Genomic DNA, 19,843 nt, shown 5'->3' with positions numbered 1-19,843 from the left:
GCACACTGACAGCACTGGCACACTAATACAGACAGAGAATGCAAGCAATTTGAGTTTGTGCAGTTACAGTTATTGCAAAACTACTAAACATAATCCGGCATCAAACGGGAGCCAGACGACATCCCGCTTGATCCAGTGAAACAAATTAATATCTGAACAAGAATAGTTTTTGACCTAAGCGTCTTTGTGTGTGTGTGTGTGTGTGTGTGTGTGTGTGTGTGTGTGTGTGTGTGTGTGTGTGTGTGTGTGTGTGTGTGTGTGTGTGTGTGTGTGTGTGTGTGTGTGTGTGTGTGTGTGTTTTTCCTTTTCTTTCCGACTGTGGACAATACCTCATGAGAGCATACAAAATGACACATGGGACATGGAATCACTTAAAATACACAGACAGGAGGCCAACGTGACTTTAAAAATCATGATGGACAACATTTCAGAAGTTAAAATGTTTGATCCTATAGATCCTAGATTACTGAGGCACTACACTGTCTCTATGCATTTGATGTAGCACCTTTTGTTTACCTTGCTTACTGCTAATCGCTCTGGATTAAGAGCATCTGCTAAATGCCTAAAATGTCATTGTAAATTGTGGAAAGACACCATACGTCACACACGGTATTTCCTGATTGCATGGGACTGTAAGCAAGCAAACACACAAATCATTCTCTCTTGTTGTTATACTGTATATTGTTAGCACAGTTTGCAGAGCATATCACACACCAACATTTTGTTCCTTGTATGGGTGAGTGACATTTCAATCCTTTGAATCCTTTGAAACGGCAAAATAATGAAATGACTCAAATTGACTGAAATTGTATTACATTTTATGACCAAATCACTCCTTTCTCTCCTGTACAAGTAGAATTAATCTGATCTTCAGTTGAGAGCTTCATCTTTTGAATGCACTTTAGCAGATGAACAGTTGAAACCACTTGGATACATTTTTTTTTAATTGCAAAGCCTATATGCGTCTTTTGATGGTGAATATTATGTTATGTTAAATTTCACACATCTATTTAAATTGCTTGCAGATGACCAAACCGTTTGGCATTTCAACATCTGGTCAAATATCATGGGGATATTTGGGTTATGGAATTACAATAAAGACAATGTGCATGTTTTGGAATAGGCAATAAAACTTTTTTTTAATAAGTGTGCATAATCCACTTCTGGCTTAATTCACCATCGTCCATATATATATAGATGTTTTTATTCATTTTAGTTATAATTGAAGATGGGCTACCCCCATCCTTGGTATGAGGAACATGTGTCTGGGTTGTCACAGGCTCAGTTGACTAAACCGCATTAACACTATTATGGTCACATTTTCTACATTTATCACAATATTTCATTTCTTCTTTTTTTGTAATTTTTTTGGGCAGATTTAGCATATTTGCTTTATCTATAGTAGAGAGAAATTGGTGAATGCATTTCTATAGTGCCTTTATCCAAAAGGGCTCTGCAACGTGTGTTACATTTACACATTCACACACATGTATGTAACCATGCAAGGTACTGTACCACATCGAGAACCTTCCGGATGTCAAGCGGCCACTCCTCTGAGACACAGCCCCTGAGCCTCATCCGCCCCAGCTGAAGACCCATAAGGGTCCATTTGGTTCCATTTGTACCCTCTCAGAGTTAATGGGGGTCCGTGGCCTATTGCATACCAAACTGAGGGTCTTCGAAATGAAAAAGTTTGAGAACAACTGGAATAGATACAGTATAGAAAAGTCTTGCACAGGTTTTGAAATATAGGGTAAGAGATGTTTGTGTTTCTGCACACATGTATGTACTATAAATAACTGAGTGCTCATGCCCATGTGTGCAAGTGCCCACACACACACACACACACACACACACACACACACACACACACACACACACACACACACACACACACACACACACACACACACACACACACACACACACACACACACACACACACACACACACACACACACACACACACACACACACACACACACACCCTCGCCTCCCCCCGAACCGAACTGCACTTCACCCATAAGTCACTGGAAACAAGCCTGGTGTTGGCACATGTGAAAACCTTCAGAGCAGCGCTTGTGCAAAAGGCATTAAAAAGCCCCACGTAATAAAACCTTTATTTATAGGACCGTAACAGCCTTGTAGTTTGTATTGCACAGACCCCAAAGGAGGAGCCAAGACACTCAAATTCTCTCTTAGACACTTACTTACTAACTGACGGAGGTTAGTGCCAACACACACGCCACCTCTCCTCGGCCCGCTCAGCTGCTATGCATAGCTTCCTGATGCAAAACCAACGTCAAGTTGCTGATTTCTTTTTTCTCCCTCGGCCACATGAAAGCCGAAAAGGCGTATTAAAAATTAAAGCGGATAACAATTTGCGGTAAAGACAGTGCGAAAGAGGAAGAAAAAAAATAGGTGCTCTCAGTAAACCTCTTGTGATGTCATCGGGAAAAACGTGTCACACAGTGCTAAAATATATGACAAACTTTGACACCACCACTTGCAGCACGGCGAAAGAATGTGTCCCTCACTTGTTAAAATTCAAAATGAATGGAATTAGCAGTCGGGGAAAAGAATGTTGTGTTGGACAAACCTTGTAATGCTTGAGCTGAGGTAAATAGAAATAGCAATTAGAATCTGTATTTGTGCAGCATCTTTCAAGCATAGGATGCAACTCAAAGGTCTTCTTTCCAAGCAGAATTTCGACTGAGGTGAATAAGTAAACATGAGAGACAAACGGGCAAATAAACAAGACATAAAAGGATGACTTGCATGAAGAGAGGCAATGGAAAAGCAAACGGTGGTAATTGCAGATGACAGGGGGAGTTTATATACATAAAAGGATTAAATAAGTATTTGCTTTAAAGATCTATAGCTTTTGTGTTCAATACAACTAATATCAACTGCCAGCTAAAACAAAAAGCAAGCGGCCACATTGAGTGCAGTTGCTGGTGTTGTGAACGTCAGGGTTGGCTGGTGGTGACAAGATTGATGAAATCCTTCTTCCATGAAAACTGATGTCCGCTGCTTGGTCTAACAACAGGAAGCATACAGTGTGAGTGTGATTTTCCAGACGCTAAACATGGGGTAAACCCTCCATTAGTTCATAGGAAGGGACTTCGTTGGATTGAAGCCACGGTCCGCTTGAAGCACATGGGAAACAAAAGCATCCCTCCTGCGGCTAGCTAGTGCTCGCAGAGTTCTGCCACCGCAAACATTCTGCCAAACAAGCGTGAAGGATGTAGCTATTGGATGGTGCCTGAAGGCGTGACGCACCTAAGGCCTTGGAAACCGATCTGGAAGCTTGTGCGTGATCAAATCAGGGCCTTTGCACTGGCCTGTACATCCAACTTAGCAAGCTAACCACACAAAAGTCCTATGCAGTGGTAGTTCTCAAATATTTTCATGTCAAGGACCCCCAAATTGATACACATCAGCCCACGGACTCCCATTTGAAAAGATATGCCAGGGACCCCCATTAGAAGACTTTTACAGCGTGGCTGAGCAATTATGAACCTTTTTAATTTCAAGGACCTGAGTTTTGGTATGCATTAGACCACATGGACCCCTATTCGATACCATTTTTTATCTCTGTGACCCAAATCTACACGGTAAAATGTAAAAACTAAAAAACACTGTAAAATGTTAATTTAACTCTGAGAGTGTACAATTGCAACCAACTATCAATTCCATCAAAACTATCAATCATTTAGCTGCGGACCTCCTGGAACCCCCTCAACGGCCCCTGGGGGTCCTCGGACTCCACTGCTATACTGTACATGTATGTTTGCATAAGGGCCTTGTCAAGCAAGGACAGGTCTGCAGGTCTGCAAAGGTAGGTTTGCATGCAGCAAGATACTGCATGCTCACTTGATGGTAACTGCAGTATGGAGTCCGCTAAAATCCTAAAATGTATAACAGGCACAAACCCATAGTATACTGTAGAAACTCACTGAACGTAGTGCAATCATGGTGTAACGGTACAGTGTGGGAGAGGGAAACGGGGACGTATGACTCATGTCACTAATCTCAAAGTTCATGGGCTTAAGGAAACGTTTGTCATTTAACGATTCAGCAAGCATTTTGCAGTCCGTTTGGGCGTCCATTGAACAACCATCAAGAGTGGTCAAATAAAAAAAAGTCATCTCTGAGGCCTGACATTGGTTCCACACTGTCTCGCTCGTTCATTTTTACATCGTACATTTTGGAGAATTTAGCTGACGCTCTTTACCCACAGTGACTTATACAGCAAGTGCAACCATAGAATAAGCGACAGCTCTCTCATGTATAACGAAACCAATGGAAAAAGAATGAGCGTGTGAAAGAACATCGTTAGTTCGCAACCCACACAGAGTTGTGGCTCCGAACAAGTCCAGTGGAATAGATGTGGTGCAATACGTAGGAAGAAAGACGGCCATTGGATTGTCCAGTACAGGGGTACTGGAGGTGGGGCCGGGCGCGGTGGAGTGCCGCTCCACTAGTCCAGAGCCTTTGACTTGTTGTTTGAGCTGCACACGCGCCCATGAGAGTGCGTCTACCTCGTGCCTCGATCAAAAACAATCATTAGCACTCTTACAAAAAGTGTCAACAGTGTGCATAAACCTGGCTTGGTGCATATCAATGGTCCATTGTGTGACCTGTTAAGTACTGTAGGTGCTGGTGTAAGCATACTGTCAGTTGTTCTGAATCAGTCCAAAAAGAACGTTTGGATAATGGATTCATGAATACAAATTCAATTACATATACTGTAGGTGACGTCTGCAAGGTAAATGTACAGTATATGACAACACTAAAGTGTCCCCATTATTCAAGTAAATAGAATAACATTCAATATATAATGTGGGTTAATAAATAGGCACATATTAAAGAGGTTTTCAAAATCGGCGATTGCTGACGTGCGTGTGTATGCGCAAGCGTGTGCACGTGCGTGTGACGTAGCGCTCCACTAGTAAAAAACAATCCACAGTACACCAATTGTCCAGTATACTTGACTTTAAAGGGTTAACTTAGTATGTCCAAGACTTTGTTTCCCAAACAAGATATCCAGAAAACTACAGACTGGATTGCAATGGAATTTGCTATGCATCTTCATCCTCCCTGAAGGATGACCTATACTGATGTTGGTGAACTTTCTTCTCACAACAACCATATGGGGCCATCCACACCAAGCACGATAACTACATTTATAACTATAATTTTAAAATACTTCTTTAAATTTAATTACCATCATGGTCAGGCATCAACCTAGTCTCCCCTTATTTGATCTTTCATGTTGTTTTTTCATACGCACAGTCGCACACACCTTATTTTATATTTTTCATAAATTTGCATTCAGCTTAGATTTTAGCTATTGTTGACAATTTAGTTCTATAATGTTAAAATTGGGACGCCAGTTTGAAAGTGGTTGTCTGTCTGTGGGTTTTATAAATGTTTAACCAATGAAAAGTATCAGTTCAGAGCTTTTGAAGATAACCACACATCAAATGATGGTAATAGATGTGATTGATTGAGAACCCTACGTGTGTGTGTGTCTCTGTCTGTCTGTCTCTGTCTGTCTGTCTGTGTGCGTGCGTGCGTGCGTGCGCGCACGTGCGTGCGTGTGAGTGTGTGTGCCTACCGTATTAAGGGCAAGACAATTTATAATTCAGGCATTTAGCAGACTCTTAATCCAGAGTGATTTACAGTAAGCAAGGTAAACACAAGGTAATACATCAAATGCAGAGAGACAGTGTAGTGCCTCAGTAATCTAAGATCATAGGAAACCAAGAACCTTTCATCAGTCTAAACATTATAATATATATATTTTTTAATAATATGTACATTGAAACTATACAAACCATAGGATGCCAGGTCAACAAATGAACCTGGCATCATGATCTGTCTAAATAACATGCTATCTAAAATACATTTTAACCTTTGCATAAGACTGCATGGTCGGTTGTCAAGGTGGAGTCTAAAGAGGTGAGTCTTCAGATTACGCTTTTTACACAAGGGAGGAACTGACATGATTTTACTAGAACTAATCTCCACAAAGAACTCCATGATGGATACCACAACCACAATGTGTTCTTAACACACATAACTACTTGAATCTGAAACACATTTTCTTGATTACAATAGAAATTAAAGTTTGTGTCATAATCAGTGTATTAATGACACAAGTCAAGACCACTAGGTTTATAAACAGCTTCCACACGGCTACCATCAGACTGTTGAACAAGACATGACCACCGCCTGTCATCAGGCTGGCCTTGGACTTTTTCATGGACCTACCTGTGGGTTAAACCAGTGAAAATTACCTTTTGTGGTTGAACCTGACACCCGCTGATACTATGCACCTTAATCTCATGTACAACACGCTGATATTTTTTCTTCCACCTTAATGTCTATATCATGAACAGTATGTCTAAACCTTATTTACATACATATGGATGGATAGGTATGTGTTAATATGTAGGTACATTGTTTGTTATTTGATTGTAATTGATTCTTTATTTTTCTTCGACCCGGGTTTGAATCCGACCCGAGGCGCTTTGCTGCGTGTCTTTCCTCATCTGTCTCTCCTGCTATTTCCTGTCTTTCTCCACTATCTCAATCAAATTAAGAATTGAAAATACCCCCAACAATATGTTTTTATATAAAATAAGAAGACATTTGCTGGGGAAAAAGATCATGTAAGCCCAGTCAGTCGACCTTGGATACGTTGCGACGCAGCAGGTAGATTGTCTATTTTCTGTTAAAGGATTTGGGGTAGAAGGAAAAAATAATGGGTCCTAATATATATAATATATAAATAATATATAATAGACCCCTGGGGGACTCTGGTCAACTAAGCATACAGGGTATAGGGTTTAAGACAACACAAAAAAGAAAGAAAGACATGCCATACTTCCAGTATTTATGTGACGTAGGTGGCCGCCTTTTTGCCGCATTCTTTGGTTGGGTCCTTTACGGGCTTGTACCTCTGAGAGTGTATCGTATAAGGGTCCATTTGTACACTGTCAGAGTTGAATCAACACTGTAGATTGGGGTCCCAAAGATTAAAAAGGGGAAAAAAATTATCAAATGGGGGTCCGTGGCCTAACACAACCCCAAACTCTGGGTCCTTGGAATTCAAAAGGCTGAGAGTCAGTGGTTTAAGTGGTTAAGTGTTTAACTGGAGAGTGTAAAAGGTGATCTGAATGTGTGACTGTGTAGCAGTATACAGTAAGTGCCGTGAGGGCTGCTTGGCCAGCAGCACTGTTGAACTCCATTAAGTCTCTGACTTTCAGAGACACTTTTGGATATTCAGGGCTTCTGTTTGGCCATTGCTGCATGTAACTGTGTGTCAAGCTCTTGCCATTTCTGGACTGCTTCATATTATACTGCATTCAGACTTCGAGTGTATGGGGGAGTTTCACGCGTGCGTGCGTGCGTGCGTGCGTGCGTGCGTGCGTGCGTGTGTGCGTGCGTGCGTGCGTGCGTGCGTGCGTGCGTGCGTGCGTGCGTGCGTGCGTGCGTGCGTGCGTGCGTGTAAGAGAGAGAGAGAGAAACACAACGAGTTTGGTGGGGTGTAATTCAGTGATTCTCAACCGTTTTCATTTCAAATACCCTCAGTTTGGTATGCATATTTTGGCCTCCCAGCTCACATCAAAGATGCATCCACCCGTGCCATGTTTAAAAGCACACTCAAAACCCACCTTTTCATTTCCTACCTAATCCTAATACCCCTTTTTTTTACTTTACTTCTATAGTTTTTTACTTTTTCATCTAGTTTTTTTCCTAATAAAGTTGTTTTTATTTATAGTTTCTGTTTTCTAAAGCGACTTTGAGTACTCAGAAAAGCGCTATACCGTAAATTGGATTATTATTATTACTAATCCAAGGGTTCCCAAAATGTTTAGGCTGTGACCCCCCAAAATAATCATATTTGAACTGGGGACCCCCTACCCTGACAAGCACTTGGAATTGTAGGAGTTGAGGCATTACATTTAGTTTGACTTGGTTCCACAGATAAATATCTTTAAAATAACCGATCTATAAGCTCACAACGCATTGTGAGGCGTTGGCATATTTTCAAAATGTTTGTTATTTTTATAAATCATTTGGAGACCCCCCTGGGTCCTGACCCCCACTTTGGGAACCACTGGTCGAATCCAACGTTTCTCAAAGTGCCAGTCCAGGGTGCCATGGAATACTTTAATAAAATTGGGAATTCATCAATATCACTTATAAAATGATTTTATATGAGTTCCAAAATATCAAGTACAAAGTTATTTTCAATCAATTATAACCGAAACTGAGAACATTTGTGTATTTTTGTGTTTCACATTTTTTCCACATTGTTCACAATTTTTCACAATTTTTCTAAATATTTCGAAAATAGTACATCTACAAGCTCTCAACGTGTCGCATTGCGATGCATTGGGAACTTGTAGATCAGCTGTGAATATCCTAAATATAAAATAGGGTAGTTGTTGAACAGATTTTTGGGGTCTTTTCTGCATTTTATTCGGATAGTATAGTAGAGAGTGACAGGAAACAGGTAGAGAGAAACGTGGAGTGACACACAGTAAAGGTCGTTGGGCCCGGGAATTGAACCTGTGACTTGCTGAGTTGCTGTCATGCTGTATTGATTGATTGATTGAATACTTTATTAACAGTTTGCAAAAAGTACAGAGGTACAGTTATACAACAATGCTAAAAGGATCACACAAAAAGCCCTGAGGGCTTGTTCCCAGTCCATGTATTCAATTCATCAAGACATATAAAGACATACAATACCATGCAAGAAATCATCAATACTAGGAGCAGTAAAAGTATATTTACAGAAAAACTGTGGGGGGTCATTTCTTTTGGCAAGCTAGAAGACTTGTCTAGGTCCAGTTGCAAATTGTGGACAGGTGCTCTTTTATGGTGGTTTTGAAGGAGGGTAGGGAGTCACACTTTTTGATGGCTGGTGGTAGGGCATTCCACATTTTCGTGGCATAATAGTGTTTGTGCCGAATCTGGGGGGAATGAGATTAGTGGAGCTCTGATGTTGTGCCTGTGTCTTTTGAAGTAGTCAGACAGGTACATGGGCCCTTGAGTATCTTGAAAACCAGGTCCATTGCAAGTTGCTGTTCTCTGTCCTCTACCCTGAACCATCCTACCCTAGCATAATGAGCAGGGGTTAGGTGAGTCCTATAGGTGTGAGGTCTAGTAGTAGTCTGACGAGTTTGTTTTGAGAGGTCTGTAGTTTTGATTTTAGTACCTTTGAGGTGCTAGAGTACAATGAGGTGCATGCATAGTCAAAATGACATTGGTTGAGTCCTCCAGCTAGTGTCCTTTAGTGCATTCCTACTGACCAACGAGGAGATCGTGCCCAGAAATCGCATTCTTTGGTTGACTTTCTTGATGACTTTTGTTTCCATTTTATCACCGGAAAGATTGTTATCTAAAATACAACCCAGATATGTACTGTAATCTCTTCTTTCCTTGTGATACAATTGTCACCCACTCTGATCGTAAAGTGATTACTGAGGTTAATGTTGGACCCAAAAAGAATGGATTCAGTTTTACCTACTGTAGGTGTAATGATAGTTTGTTATCAGATTTTACCCAGCTCGGAGCTAAGGGCTTGCTGATGTCATTAATGTAAATTAGGAACAGTAAAGGTATGCTTGTATGTATGCTTTCTTGAGGATGCTTCCTATTTTCTTGCACGCCGCCTTACACCTTATGCCTAAACTCTTTTGGCATTTTTTACTATTTTGAAAAACATTTTATAATAGTGAAAATAGCCGATCTACATCGACTCGTTGTGAACTTGTAGATCGGCTATTTGATCTATTTCAAAATGTTTTTCAAAATAGTGGCTACAAAGTTTAGGAATAAGGGGTAAGGTATAAGATATATATGTGGTATGCACCTTAACCACTAGGCCATCAGCGCCCTAATTAAACAGATTTTGATGCTATATAAACTAATTCTGCTGTGGGCCCCCTGGAACCACCGCCAGGACCCCTGGGGCCATGCACCTGATGATGCATAAGTTATGCTCCATTGTATACAGTACCGCACACCTCAGCGCTTGACACTGTCCTACGATGAAGTTTAAATAAAGCTTGAGGCTGGTCAAACCCCAGCAAGTTGGCACACAGATCAAGATATATGACACCTCAGACGGATGTATTGTTTGTTTTTACCCCCTCCCTCCTGGTTTTCCTTAGGCGTTACAATGAAAGGTTTATTCATAAAAATAAAATAAAGAGAGTTTTATATCTTGTGCGTAAATGAATGCGATAGAACGTCAAACACCACCATGGCACAGAAAGAATAATGATTGGTTAAAGCAGGGGTCTTCAACAGGGGGTCCGGGATCCCTAGGGGGTCCGGCACATAGTTACTCCAGGGGGTCCACCAAATCTTTGTGGATTTCCCCCCCCCCACTAACCACTTGAACCCTAACCCCTATCTCTATTCTGAGGGACATTAGCCGAAAATAGCAGATCTACAAGCTCACAACGCCTCATGCTGCTAAAGAGGTTTGGTGTAGGGGGGAAAGGACCAAATCAAGTGGTTAAAATGTCTGAAATGAAAGAAAAAAACAATGTAAACAAAGCAGTGGGTGACCATGGTCCCTGCTTCATCTCTCTCTCAGCTAAGGGGTCCTCCTTGGCCTGAAGACCCCTGGGTTAAAGTTTCACACTGGGGGAGGCACGTTGAGCTTTTCGGCACAGCGCAGCAAATACTGCCACTCTGCGTTCCAACACAGACGGTGCCGCCTGCGAGTTTTCCACTCGTGTCGGCAAGAGGTTGTCGTCGCGCCAGAAGAATCATTTACGTTATTAGGATCACACACACACAAGCGCGCGCGCGCATGCACGCACACACAACTCAGTGGACGCATGGTATATGTGCTGTTACTGCGTCTGCCTGTGAAACTCAGCCCATTATATGTCATTGATGCGATGATGCATGCTTACAGGGAGACAGTCACGTTCAACATGGAGCATATAGAGAGCACTGTTTCCCAAACAGTGGGTCGGGACCCAATTGTGGGTCGCGGACCGATTTGTGTGGGTCGCGAGTAAAACATCCCCCTCCTTTTTCATACATTGAAAAGAAATTCAAACCATTTTGAAAATAATTTCATAAATAAACGATTAAAAGAAATACCATGAATTCCACAATCGTAACTTTTAAGTGAAAAATAGCAGATCTACAAGCTCACAAGGCATCGCTTCGTGCAGCGTTGTGAGCTTGTAGATCGGCTATTTTCAGTAGTCATAAATACGTCTACGAGAGTTGTATTCTACAGCTAGGTCCCGGGGAGACATCCAATTTCTCCCATCCAATGCAACTGCACTGGATGAGCGCTCTGCGCGCTCCTTGGAGCAGGTGGCTGCCTGCCTGCAGTTAAACAGAGAACGGCTGCCTGCGACACACAGAACAAACACACAATGTCTGCTGTGTGTTCTATTCAAACTGACTTAATATCCATGCGTATGGCTTTGTTCGTGCCAGACGCGTTTACTGGGCTTAATCGTGATTCGTGACAGTGAAAGTCAATCGCAAGAGAAAGTCTCTCCCATATGGTGGCTCGCACGTGTAGGGCAAGCTAGTACGATTTAGCCTACACTAATTTAACTCTGGGAGAGTACAACTGTAACCCCTAAGGGTCCATTTTGTTACATTTATGTTGTACACTCTCTGAGTGACAAAAGGATTTTACCAAGTAGCTGCGAGGGCACACACAGCTACAGCTCCACAGCTTGGTGCATGTTTTGAAAAGATTGTGAGAGCTTCATATAGCCTATACTTCATCATCAACAGGCCTATATTATAGCAGCTAATATAGTAGTAGTGATGCGTTGTGAGCTTGTAGATCTGCTATATTCACTATTGTCAATTTCCCAAAATAGGGAGGCCAGGTTGAAACTGGTGTAGGCTAATATTCAAATAAAATCAAATCAAATGACATCACATCACATCAAGACCCATGATGCAACGTGCAAGGACTCTGACATAATTCATTAGAATCTTATCAGTTTCACGTTGACTGTAAAATGATACGTCTACGTCAGATGTCTACACATTATGCATAACGGTATTTTTCCAGCATCAAGTGCTTGAAACTGGTTTGTTTGAAGATCCACGGTCTGTTGCAGCAGGTAGCTGCCAACAGAAATCAGCCTAAACCAACTATAACAAGTAGCCTAGACTATGTTGTCGACCATATAGGATAACCCTGGTAGTTTTGGAACTCCGTCTCCATCCCTGCTTATTGGAGCGATGGTTTGATGTCTGTTGCGTGCGTCCCAGCCAGTGGCAGTGGTGTACTGTAAAGTAACCAAGTAGGCTAGATTTACTGTAGGTACTACTAGGTAGCCTACTTAAGTACAATTTTGAGGTAGGCTACTTTTACTTTACTGAAGTATTTCCAATTTTCAGTACTTCTACTACCACTACATCTCAGAAGCAAATATTATAGGCTACTTTTACTCCACTTATTTGACAACTTTAGTTACCAGTTAACTTTGTAGATTTTGATAATCATTACAAAACATACTTTAACCTTCAGCTCTGTATACATTTCGGCCATTTGAAAATAGCAGATGATCACAATTAAAATAAAATAAAAATTGTATACATTTATTTGAAAACTTGTGAAATGGGACATTCATTCTGCATATTGACTACTTTGTACTTTTTATACTTTTACTCGAGTACATTTCTATTACCGGACTTTTACTTGTAACAGAGTAGGCTATTTCTACATTGTAGTATTGCTACTTTTACTTAAGTCCACTGGTTGCGGACTTGCGACCCAGCCAGTGGCACACTTTAACCCAGTCACTCACAATCACAGCATCCCATGAGCTCCGTGATGGTGCATGGGGCAACAACAGTGGGTTCTATAGCCCCGTATCGCATCTCATTTCCCCTCCAAATACACGATGACCGGAGCTTGTCTGTCTCATTGAATTATTAGTCACTTGTGTGACGTTCTCAGACGCAGGTAGGGGGAGGGGGGGAGAGAGAGAGAGAGAGAGAGAGAGAGAGAGAGAGAGAGAGAGAGAGAGAGAGAGAGAGAGAGAGAGAGAGAGAGAGAGAGAGAGAGAGAGAGAGAGAGGGGGGGGGGTGAGAGAGGTGGGAGAGAGGAGGGGGAGAGAGAGAGAGAGAGAGAGAGAGAGAGAGAGAGAGAGAGAGAGAGGGGGGGGGTGAGAGAGGTGGGAGAGAGGAGGGGGAGAGAGAGAGAGAGAGAGAGAGAGAGAGAGAGAGAGAGAGAGAGAGAGGGGGGGGTGAGAGAGGTGGGAGAGAGGAGGGGGAGAGAGAGAGAGAGAGAGAGAGAGAGAGAGAGAGAGAGAGAGAGAGAGAGAGAGAGGCAGACGTCCAGACAGAGGAACAGAGTTGGCAAGGTACCGGTTAGAAGGAGGACCATTGCGATGCAGGTTAGCGTGACATCATCTCGACTGGCTATAAAAGCGTTGAGCAGTAATTCACAGAGTTAGAGAAGACCTGGAGGAGCTTTGGAGTTAAAGACCCAACGGACTGAGAGAGAACACTATATACCAGCTAACTGACTGCTTCATCTCCTCTGCTCTGTCTGTGTGAACTTCTGTGAGACAGGAATCCCTTATTCTTCTTCATACAAACATACAAAAAGAGAAAAGAAACTTGTCAGAATGAACTTCTGGCACTTGGTGGCTTGTGGACTTATGATCACCCTGCTTTCAGTCAGAACGGGAGCCAAACCATTAACTCAGACCCAGCAGAAGGTAAGAGAAACGGACTGATCTCCTTTACAATTAAATATGACGTTCAAATAAATGAAGTTTTGCGCACCTGATAGGGCTAAAGTATTGATCTATAGACTGATGCTTAAGTGCCGTTTTTACCATGTGAGTCAATGAGTTGTTATTTGGGCGCCTCAGCTCCTGGCTGACTATATTGCAATGGTAACCTGCTTTGGGCTTACTGTTTAGTTTATGTTTGGGCTCCGATCTTCAGCATCAGACTTGTGCATTCCATAATTCCAGGTCTAAATATAAAATACATGATAACCCATTGCCAGGGATTTAGGATGAAATATTTGTTTTAAAACAGGTTGCTTGGATTTTTAAATATTATAGGCAGGTTGCTCTCTCTCTAAACATAATGCGTAGGCTACATCGTCTACAAGGTGCTCCTAAAGAAACATCTGGAACAGATGAAATACTGTAGGCGAAACTGTTAACGATTTTATGAGGGTGAACGTTTAACATTATGAAGATATTTTAACATGGAGTGATTTTCCCCCACTCTTCAGTCAAAATCCCAGACAAAACCTTTCCGCGCGTAAAATGATCATTACGCACAGCATCAATTGGTCCAATCAACAGATTCTGGGTCAGTATGTCGAAAAGTAATGTAGGCCTACTAGGAGTTCATGTTATATAATGATTATGATCAGTTCGACTTGATAGCACATAGACCCAATTCCAGAATAGAGCGGTATATAGGCTACAAGCACCTGTTTTTCTCGTTTTAAAGCCTCATTTATAGGCTATATACCTACTCCAAACAACGACGGTGTCGCTTTCCAAAAAGAACAGATCTACAAGCTAACAATGCGTCACAGTGCAATGCTTTGTTAGCTTCTGTTCTTTTTGGAAAGCAACACTTTTCTTGCACGATGGAGCCTATAAATTAAGCGTTTAGCCTTAAAGGAATAGTTCACCCCATGAAGCATTGAATTCATGGAGAATTTTTTGTTTTGTTTTTGTCGCATTCCTAAGCCAATAATTTGATGAAAACAGGTAAATTGACTCCGACGGTCATCAAATTCAAGGCTTCATGGGGTGAATAATTGATAGTAAATAAGTCATTTTTTGGGTGAACTACTCCTTTAACCGCATTTGAGCGTTTGTTTTGGCCCTGACAGCAGTCTTGTTGTGAGGCTGTTCGGAAGTTAGACATGATGAGTTCCAACCTGCTATTTGATTTCATCCGATGTGAGGCAAGTGCAGACAGGTCCGCCATGTATTATCCACATTTCAATTATACTTTACTGGCGTGCGTAAAAATGGGTAAGGTTTAGAAAATGTGATTTTTTTCCCCCACTTCAAACACAGCGTTAAAATACTTAATTGTGGACTATTCGCTTTATCTTCCTTCCGTCTCTCTCTCTCTCTCTCTCTCTCTCTCTATTTCTATTTTTATTGTATGTTTTACCTGGGCTCTTGCTGCTCGCACAAGCAGGCACTTTGACACTGTTCACTGTCTTATTGCATTGTCTGTTTCTCGGTGTCTGGATATTTGTAACGCTCGTCTGTTTTCAGTGGTGGTTAAGTAAAAGTACGAGTATTAAGTTCGGAATTAAAAATGTACTTGAGTAAAAGTACAAAAGTATTGGTATCAAAATGTACTTAAAGTACCAAAAGTAGAAAGTAGGCTACTCATTATGCAGAATGTACAATTTCACAACTTTTCAAATATAAAAAAGTATAAAGTATAAGTATAAAGTATAAAAATCTGAGCTTGTAGATCGGCTATTTTCAAATGGCCGAATTGTATATAGGGCTGAAGTGGTCAATGTATGTTTTGTAATAATAATAAAAATCTACAAAGTAACTAGTTAACTATAGTTGTCAAATAATTGTAGTGGAGTAAAATAGGCTACAATATTTGCCTTTGAGATGTAGAGTAGGCTAAAAGTAAAAGTACTGAAAATTGGAAATACTCCAGTAAAGTAAACCTCAAAATTGTACTTAAGTACTGTAACAGTACTTGAATAAATGTACTTAGTTACTTTACACCACCGTCATGTTTTATTTTTCTGTGTTCCAGTCTCTCAGAAGTTTGCTGGGCGAGGAGCTGGCGGAGATGCTGGAGTCTGACGAGAGAGAGAGGAGACAGGATGACATGCGCTCTCGGATACGCTTGCTGCGGGACCTGCGCATGGACACGCGCGCCAAGGGAATGTGGGCGCGCCTCCTCAACGACCAGCCCGCGCCGCCGAGGAGACACAAGACGGGCAACAAGAAAGGGGGGTCCGCGGCCCGGAGCGGCTGCTTCGGACACAAGATGGATAGGATAGGAACCATCAGCGGCATGGGCTGTTAGAGAGAGTGACGGAGCAGCAAACTGTGTTGGTGAGTGGCGTCTCCAGTCCTCCTAAACCGTTCAAAAATGATGATATTATAGGCCAAAGGTTTTCAAACATTTCAAGCCATGGACCACCACATTGACTTTAGGCCATGGAAAGTATTTTTCAAATGATTATGGCCTTTCTGCACCCTGATATGAAAAGTTGTTTGATTTAAATTGATTTAAACTGTCTTAATGTCTTAACTGTCTGTAGCCTACATGAGACATGAATTCAAAGTGGTGATAGATACTGAATCATAGAATAGACAGTCACTAGTCACAGAGTCTTAAAAAAGCGAATAGAAGTTTTGAGACATTATTAGGCCCACTCATTAGGCTGGGGAGCCCATGAAACCCCCCCAGGGACCCCAGTCCCCACTTTGAAAACCACATAAAGAAAGAAAGAAAGAAATGTCATGATAGTTTTTGTAAACAGCCATGGTTTTTAAAGTGGAGTCCGGGGACCACCCAGGGGGTCCTTGAGGGGGTTCCAGGGGGTCACTAGGCAAATATGTCGTTCAATGCCGGCATGGCTGCCGTGTTAAGTGGTCAGATGGGTGGGCCGCGAACGCTTTCAATATTTTCAAGTGGGCCCGGATCAAGGAAAGGTTGGGAACAGTTCTGCTCTAGGTCTCTCTGGACCGTGTGCATTTCACTTGCACACTTATTAGCCTAATCCCACATCAATGTCAGCCTGCCCTGCTGCCTGCCTGGCACAGTTGGTACAGTGTTAGTACAGCGATCAAGCATGGTCTGACTGTTTCAGAGTGATGATGAGGTCATCCATTAGATTATGGTCTGTCTCAGATTGATGATGACGTCATCCGCCAGATTATGGTCTGGGTCGGGGGTCAGCGTGATAGAGGAAATCCCATTGCGTCAGACTGCCACGGACGTTGATCGCTACGATTGTCCTTGGCGATCATAACCGCGATGTTAGTTCAATTCTATTGACCTCCAGTCCTCTTCTTTATGGGGACAGTCACAGAACCCTCTGCGTCCTCTTTGAGGACACAAGCAAAGTCCCTTTTGTGACTTTGTCAGGAAAGGTCACTATAAACTTTTGTACAAAGCAAAATTCCCAAGTGTTAATTCTTACCACAAAAGTGTATAAAAAAACAAAAAACTGTTAGTGAACGCTGAGGATTTTGGTAATTTTGTGCTGAGGATTTAGCTTTTTGTGTCGACCTATGGGAGCCGCTCCATTCGGTCTTTTACCCAGTAAAATCCTCAGTGTTCATCTATCCATTCGTAACTCTGAGAGTGTACAAACGGTTGGTCCATTTGGTTACCTTTATAGTAGCACATGCTCAGGAGTTAAGTTAACGCTGAGGATTTTAACAGTGTAGGAAGTCCAACGCTCGTAACTGGTACACATCATCATCATGAATGAATGATCACATCACATTTTGTTTGGACCAGCTCCACATGGCACAGATTAGCTAAGCACAAGAACAAAGGTCATTCATAAAAATTAAGAAGCAGATCATAGGCTGCTACGTGTGAGAGAGAGAGAGAGATAACAAGGCAAAGTGAGAGAGGTGTAGGCCTGTGCATGCCATGCATGCAGGCAGACACGCACACATTTTGAGCAATTTGTTTTCCGGGAAGTGCTTTATCTTTTAACCCACTAAAACCTTGTCATTTTAGATTGTTTTGCGTTGGCTATAAAAAAAATAGCAGATATACAAGCTCACAGCGCGTCACTTCGTGCCGCACTGCGAGCTTGTACATCTGCTATTTTTGATTTTTCTTTTGAAAAATCTTGAAAGTATGAGAACTACTGATTTAGAAGGCATTCGTAGAATCGTCTCCCAGGTGTTAATGGGTTAAAGCTGTGTGAAAACGCTAGCGGGTGGAAGTAAAACAGGAGGCAGCGAGGAGACCCAGGTGACACACCGTCAGTCCCACTGAGACAAGGCCTTCTTGTGGTTGTTGTGTGTCTGTGTTCATGCCTGGACACAACCTGACTCACCAATGTGTTTGTTTGTGACTAAGTGTTTGTTTGTGACTAAGTGTGTGTGTGTGCGTGTGCGTGTGCGTGTGCGTGTGCGCGTGTGTGCTTGACACCTCCGTTTCCTCCCGCGGTGCTGCTATGTATAACCCATTAAGACCTGAGGCCGATTCTACAAATGCCTTCTTAATCACCAGTAGTTCTCGCACTTTCAAGATTTTTCAAAAATGCTCAAAAATAGCAGATGTACAAGCTCGCAGCAGAGCACGTATATCTGCTATTTTTGAAAAGCCAACGCAAAAATCTAAAATGACACAGAATCACAGACGCTTTGCCGGTTTTAATGGGATAAATGAACACAGGGGGAATCTGGCTTGGAGTTGCGTACTCGAAGGCCAAAACAGTGTTGCTATAGTGTTAGGGTACTGACATGAAGAATGTGAGTGATAATTAAATGATGAATGAATGAATTAATGGATGGATGGGTGGATGGATGGATGGATGCAGGGTTCGATTGGTGAAACAAAACAAAGGGGGTTACTACTTAAGCCCAATATACTTCTTTGTATGACGAATAGAAAACAAAAATAGCCGATCTACAAGCTCACAATGTGTCACTTTGCAATGCGTTGTGAGCTTGTAGATCTTCTATTTTAGCTATTTTTGTATTAAGTTTTGTATCCCAACTGTTGATGAAAAATAAATCAAGTCAAGAGGGGGGATATCAAAAGCAGATCCAACCAGCAAATCCAACCCTACATGGATGGATGGATGGATGGATGGATGGTTATTATGGCTAGATTGGTTAATGAATGAACAGATGAACATTTGAATAAAATAATTGATGTCAATAAAATTTAGTCCAACTTAATCTAACCACACTTGTCTCTCCTCTCTCTGCAGAACTCTGGACGATGTGTTTGGACAACATGGATTCAGTTTGTTCTCCCCAAGGACGAAAAGCAAATCCCACCAAGTGACGGATTTTCGGTACGAAAACAAAGCCACCAGGACCAGCATAATGTGGACTGAGATGACAACAACGCTACAAAAAAACAACCATAATATGCATAACATAACGAAACACCACGAGACATACACAGACATATTACAAAGATGGAGGACAATGGTGTAAAAACTACAAACCGCAAAGCTGTATATTGTTGCTGCTGCTGACTGTACATTCATGTACTCCACCCCCTCTCTGCATAAATGTATTTATGTTTAAAACGAAAAAACTATTTATATGTTTATAAAAAGAGATATTTATAAATATGAGTTTTATTTATGTAACATTTTGAAAATGGATGCAAACTGCAGGTCAATTCCGTTTGTAACTTTTTTTTTCCTCTTTTGTCTCAAATAGTTGTAAATGTTTTCAAAATGATAAACAATGAACATTCCATGTGCACTTACAAGTCTCCTCTTGAGTTTTTGTCAGATAAGGAAAGCGGTTTCTATGTTCCTGAGGTTCCAATGCATATGTAAGAGATGAGACACTCGCTTGGGGCATATATAGCATACTTGTGACATTAATAATTAATCAGAGGCAGTGTTGTTCTTTATTGAAACCTGTCAGTGCAGTGCAAAGTCTCGCCTTACTGGAGGCATGAACGCAGAGCACAGATATAAAAACAACAACAACATTTGAATTGACTATAACTGATAACTAACCATATGCACTAACATGGTATGAGGTACACAGTACATGCAGGTAAAAACCACAGGAGAACTCTTACGGCAGGAAGCAGTTTCTGTAGTAATAATAATAATAATAATAATAATAATAAT

The 19,843-nt window shown here is 41.6% G+C and overlaps 1 protein-coding gene across 1 annotated transcript; it reads left to right on the top strand.

Moving 5' to 3' along the window:
* Window positions 1-13,499: 13,499 nt before the first annotated feature.
* Window positions 13,500-19,463, top strand: nppc (natriuretic peptide C). Its single transcript, XM_080430866.1, has 3 exons — window positions 13,500-13,748; window positions 15,799-16,103; window positions 18,956-19,463. The coding sequence occupies exons 1-2, from the start codon at window positions 13,656-13,658 to the stop codon at window positions 16,072-16,074; spliced, it is 369 nt and encodes a 122-aa protein (XP_080286992.1). The 5' UTR covers window positions 13,500-13,655; the 3' UTR covers window positions 16,075-16,103; window positions 18,956-19,463.
* The last annotated feature ends 380 nt before the right edge of the window (window positions 19,464-19,843 follow it).

This window comes from Gymnoscopelus braueri (genome assembly GCF_963280865.1).
Source record: "Gymnoscopelus braueri genome assembly, chromosome: 6".
Taxonomy (NCBI): Eukaryota; Metazoa; Chordata; class Actinopteri; order Myctophiformes; family Myctophidae; genus Gymnoscopelus; species Gymnoscopelus braueri.
This window is presented reverse-complemented; position numbering and strand designations above follow the sequence as displayed.